Source organism: Amphiprion ocellaris, chromosome 18 (genome assembly GCF_022539595.1).
Source record: "Amphiprion ocellaris isolate individual 3 ecotype Okinawa chromosome 18, ASM2253959v1, whole genome shotgun sequence".
Classification (NCBI taxonomy): domain Eukaryota; kingdom Metazoa; phylum Chordata; class Actinopteri; family Pomacentridae; genus Amphiprion; species Amphiprion ocellaris.
In genome coordinates, this window is record NC_072783.1 from 15150728 (window position 1) to 15156738 (window position 6011).

The 6011-nt window shown below is 42.1% G+C and overlaps 1 protein-coding gene across 1 annotated transcript in view; it reads left to right on the forward strand.

Moving 5' to 3' along the window:
- dnah9 (dynein, axonemal, heavy chain 9) overlaps window positions 1-5727 on the forward strand; it is a 248565-nt gene extending 242838 nt beyond the window's left edge. Inside the window, exons 77-78 of the mRNA XM_023276189.3 lie at window positions 74-209; window positions 1835-5727. Of these exons, the coding sequence (XP_023131957.2) occupies window positions 74-209; window positions 1835-2062 (364 nt within the window). The 3' untranslated portion in view covers window positions 2063-5727. The remainder of the gene's footprint in view (window positions 1-73; window positions 210-1834) is intronic.
- Window positions 5728-6011: the final 284 nt, after the last annotated feature.

The following is a 6011-nucleotide window of genomic DNA, read 5'->3' on the forward strand; positions in this document are numbered from 1 at the left end:
TTCGTTAGGACATCAAACGTGCTAGAAAACCTCTTGGCGTTATAAAGTAACTTTCTGTGTGCTTGGATAACAGGAATGAGTGGCCTCTGGACAGCATGTGTCTGCAGTGTGATTTTACAAAGAAGAATCGTGAGGACTTCAGTTCTCCGCCTCGTGAAGGGGCCTACGTACACGGGCTGCACATGGAAGGTGCACGCTGGGACACACAGGTACATGAGTTATTCATTGATTTCTTTGTTCAGCTGACTGTCACAGTTAGCAAATGGCTGCATTTGACATCTAATCTCCAGGGGGAGTGAAGTGTATGTAAAAACCAAAAAGTAGCACAGTTTGATTTCAAGGCACTTTGTACTGTAATATACGTTTAATTCTTCTACATCTGACGGTGGGTCCCAGATGTAGGAGCATAAGGTGAGATAACCTAAATGTACACCTTTAAACTCAGTCAAGTAAAGTAACTTTGATATTTCCCCCCTAAAGCATCTTCCCATTCCCTTTGTGGCTTCATTTTCTGCTTTGCATTTTGCTTGTGTTCAGCTCTAGAAGTGCAGTGCATTACTGAGCTTCCAGGGCTCTGTCTACATACATTCAACTACTGTATATGCACCCAGCTTTCAGGGAGCATCCCTGTAGACTTCTAAATTAGGGAATGTGCAGAGTGTGCGCTTGAACACTTAGATCACCCTTTGGAGGAGCAGTTTCTTTTTTCTTCATTAAAGTTGGAGACGCAGGCAAATAGACAGGTGGACAGACGGGCCGGGCGGCTTCTACTCACAGCTCTGCCATTCCTCTCCTCCGCCTCTCTTCTCGTCCTCTAAGCCCCAAGGCCAGTTCTGTGCCACTGGCAGGGAGTAACAGAGTGTGAATATAGGAGCAAGCAATGCTCCATCTGACCACAGCTCTGTTCAGCAATGAAAGTCAAAGATTTATGATAAACCTACTCATCTATATTAATGAACCTTGCACTTTATTCAGAGGGGCTTCAGACATCAAAGACAGCTACATACTGTATATGATAAAAAAAAAACCTTGTATGTTCAATGGATGTAATGTAGACATTATACAGTGGAAATATGTGTGCTCATGTGATGCTTATAGCTGATGAATACTCCTGCTTTATAAAACATATTTATTCTCTCAATATGTTGTCAGATTAAACAATAAAAAAAGATATCAGTTGCTGTAGTAGCAGATAGTATTTTTACACTCATTTAGAATAAATATCAATAAGCCCACATGGCCCAGTTTAAGATACCTATAATTTGTATTTACTCAAACACACATTATTATTGGTATTTAACACCTCTCTGAAGTTTTATAGCAATTGCAGATACAATTAGAGCTTTGTCCTCTGAGCTTTCCAAAGTCATCAGGATTTACATTCATTCCTGAAAGTCACTGTGCATGCATGGGGAAACTTGTGTTTGTCAGGCGCTAAGTGTAGGAGGATTAATTAATGAGACAGACCACTCTGTTTCACTGTGTTTAGAGAGTGTGGATTCTAAGGCAGGGCAGCTTGACTTCGACTCTAACTCTGCTGACTTTCACCACTTTTCAAGGGTGGCGCAACTTTGGGCTCGGCAAACTGAAAGTCTAACATTGCTGTGTGTCAACCAAGATTAGTCAAACATCTTTTTTTTTTCTCCTACAAAGGAACATTGTTCAATGCTGCCTCAATGTTAAGTTTGGACAATGTTTTCACTGCACCTCAAACTAATTTATAACTTCCTTCAGCTCTGTGAAATGTTTTTTTGACTGTGGTTGTCATCTCCACCTCACGCCCCCTCCTTCTCTCCTTCCCTCCTTCCCTCTCCATCATATCTTTTTCTTTCAGACTGGCATGATTACAGATGCCCGCCTTAAAGAGCTCACTCCAACCATGCCAGTAATCTTCATTAGAGCCGTCCCTGTGGACAAGCAGGACAACAGGAATGTCTACCAGTGTCCCGTCTATAAGACCCGTCAGAGAGGACCCACATATGTATGGACCTTTAACTTGAAGACCAAAGACAACCCATCCAAGTGGACATTAGCTGGTGTGGCCTTGCTTCTGCAGGTCTAGCAGGATTTAAGATTAATGTGCTGATGGTGCCAACAGGATGAATGTTCTGATCGTATTAGGACTAAATATTTTAAAGTGAGACTCTGTTGCTTTTTAAGAAAAAATATCACCATTTTTACAAATGAAAAGTTCAGATTGTTAGTGATAAAACACACCTTCTCTCATTTCAAAACACTCAGGGGCTACAACTTTGGTTTGGTGTAACCAACAGCTTAAGATGACGATATCACTTTCAGAAACATAGTCTTGTCTAAATGACATGACAGCTTAGTGGTTTAATGAGTGCTCTTTAATTATGGTACGTTTTTAGTTGATAGTGTATCATAGATAAAAATGTAACTCATCACAAATCTGAAATAAGTAAAAGCGCTATATCTTTCTATGTTGAGGAAACATGCTAGAGAATTGCTCGTTCAAAATATGACATTATGGACATGAATCCTTTAACCTTGATGGCCAGGCCGTGTTCCCCGGCCGCCAGTTTATATCCCAGCTGGGCCACTTCAGCCTCATAGGCCGGCTCTGCCAGGTTGTGACCCAGAACGTTGACCAGCAGATCAAACAAGACCACATTTGTAGCAGATTGTTGGATTACTGGAGAGATTATGTGGAATCTGATGTAGGCTTTTGGGATTTTGAATTTGTTGAATTTGTTGACGATTATGGGCACCCAGATAGCTCGGCTGGCTGGGTGGGAGACCCATGAACAGGGGCTAGAGTCCCCAATGCAGCGATCATGGGTTCGAATCTGGCTCATGGCGATTTGCTGCATGTCATTCCCCCACTACCCATTCTACCCATGTTTCCTGTCTCTCTCTCACTGTCCTGTCTAATAAAGGCAAAAATGCCCAAAAAATAATAACTTTAAAATATGACATTATATCCATCATAAACATTGTGCAAACAAATGAATAATATTGTCAGGATGAGGAGGGGGGGTGAACCCGTGCAGAGAGCAAACAGACGAGGAGGCAAGACTGGAGCGAAAAATAGATTTAATGAACAGACGTAATCAGGATAAAGTGAGGGAGAGAACTAATGCAACTAAACTAATGGGGAGTGACGGGGAGGGGGGGCGACGGTACCGGGAACCAGCGGTCCAGCCGACATCCAGGGTGGTGTAGGTCGGTGGCGGAGAGCGGGCAGTAGATTCTGGTTCCAGGAGGGGGGAACGGGCCAGGTGTTCTGGGTGTGACACTGCAGACAGGATGAGCACGGGCTGGGCAGAGCAGGGGTCCTACAAGACAACGGGGTAATCCAGACAGAGGCGGGGGAGAGGGGAGATCAGGGCCGACAGGAGATCCGGAGAAGTCAGAGGGCTAGGCTGGGTTGGGGAAAACCGGGCAGCTGGGTCGATGATCTGGACAGAGGAAAACACGGTTAGTACGGGTATCTCTTTTTAACAGAGAAGCACAAGAACAGCTAGAGCAAACTGACTGTGAGAACAGCATTTACGATCTGGCAGGGAGTCGACTGTGTGACCGGCTTTTATTGTGGGGATGATGATCAGGTGTGCCTCACCGCAGCTGCCTGGAGTTCTGTGGGTGATAATGATTATGAATGGGCGGCAGCTGTGGAGAACAGCTCCGCCCAGCAAAAGAGAGGAGAGAGAAAGGAGATCAGGTGGGGACAGAGGATGGGGCCCTGACAAATATATAACAGTATCACAGATTTCTCCTTAAATTTCCACCAGTGCTGATCAAAATGTGAATCCAAATACTAATCAAATAGAGGATGGAACAGCTCAATGCTACTGCAGTAAAAGACCTTAGTAGTTTCAGTTATAGTGGTCCAAAATCTTTTTCATTCTTTTAATAAAAACTCTGCTACATATGCTGCTACTACTATGGTAGATGAACACTAAACATACTAGTACACTGACTTCCTGGTGGCAATCCCAGCTCAGCATCTCATGCATTTAAAATACATGGCTCAAGACAATCTTAATGTTTCATTTTCCTGTGATTGTCACTCACAGTGGATGCTGTTAAGCCAAAGCTACCTAATCTTGCTTTAAAACCACACTGGACGTAGCCGTGGTAGAATTACAACCCAGGTTATAAGGCCTTTTCAAACTCCTGTTTTAGAGAGTAAGACTGTTTTATGACAAGAAACACTGACACTCATCCTGTGCGGATAGTTTCATTAAAACACTCCTGATCCAACTAAATGAGAGTCCTTGCTAAATCCTTTTCTCTCGTAAGTCAATTACAGCAACATGTAAAACTCATATTAATGTATCAGTCACAGTCTTGCTCCCTCCTGTCAGACTCTTGATCATTTTCTCAAACAGTCAGCATTTTCCTTTTTTTCCTTTTTATTTTTTATCTTTTTGGGCTCATCTGTGACAGCCGTAATTCTTGGCTTTCTGACAGATTGTCTCCCTGCTTAACTTCTGCAGTAAAGTTGCCATGACACCCAGTTAACTTGTTTTTAGTCACAAAGCACATTCCAGGTCCCTTCAGAAACTTCTGCGAGTTAGACTGGGCTAACGAAAAAAGCTTTAGTGTTGACTGACTCCCAAAGACTCGCTGTACATGGACAGACAATACTTGCTGGTCCTGCAATACTAAGGCCACAATATAATATTTTAAGAAAGATGCTCAGATTACATGTTTCTGCTGATGACACCTTTACCCTACTGTGTCTTTACATAGCAGATGGTTGTTTGCTGCTGCATAAAGCTACATTTATGTTCAAGATCTCACACATTGCACCAGCCTGCCCTCCACATACCAATTTTGTACATATTCTCTGTTGGACCAAATTGCTGGGTTATGTCCATTGTAGTGTAGTTTCTCTTAGACGTTGAGGATGTACAGATGTTGAAGAAAACGTCCGTTGACACTGTTACTTAATAATATAATTTTATTATAAAGAAGACAGCATCTGATCAGGCATCATGGTCTGCCTGATGGAGAATTTAAAAAGCCAATACGAAATCCCCCAGACCAACAGGATGCACTCACTTATATAGGTTCGTGTATGGGAGCATACAGGCCCCACTTCACTATGCAAATTTCCCAGACACAGAAGCCTGTTCAACATAAACATTCCCAGAACTAAAACAGAAAAACATATATCTCATGTCAGAGACTACCTGTTTACTTCGGAAAATAGGAAACGTGTTTTCCCACAAATCGCTGGTCAGATACTACAACAAGCAAAACACATTCCATTCTACTAACTTATTAAATAACACGTCTCAGATCAGATACTACAGTAGTACATCATCCTCCACCCATAGGAAGTAGAACACAGGTCTCAAAAGTAAAGTCCAAGAGGGAAAAGCTATAACATTCCACAGAAAATAGGATCTTTTTACCTTCTTAGTGTCGTCATTCTCTGCACCTTTAAATGCAGTTTTCTCAACCTTCAGTAGCTATAAAAAGTTAACATGTATTTTGAGTTTAGGTATCAAGTTATTAGAACTGTTAATTATCTGTGTGTTTCTGGAGAAATTCTACTTGTATAAATTCATGAGTCACTATTTTTTCATATGTACTATTCGCATGGGATTAGTATTACCTATGGATGTCTGGTAATTTTGGAATTACCCCAGGACGTCTGTGTTTCTCGCAGCACATTCGCACGGGATAAGCGAAGTCTGTATTTTACTCGAATTTATTGACATTACAGCCCGGATATGATGTCAAATTTGTGCAGGTCGCAACATCCAAAGTGGTCGGCGGCTACTCGAAAAAAAACACAGACACTGGTCATGCAAATAAACTTTTAAAACATTAAAAGCCTATGTTGTAACAACGCTATTGTTAGGGTGTTGTTAGGTTTAGGCACAAAAACCACTTGGTTAGGTTTATAGAAAACTTGTGGTTCGGGTTAAAATGACCACTTTTAACGTGGTATGTAGTCGCCATAGCAACAGTAAATATGTCAAAGCAGCAGCGTAATTTGAGAACAGTGGGCAGCGTTGCCAGGATAACGGGCC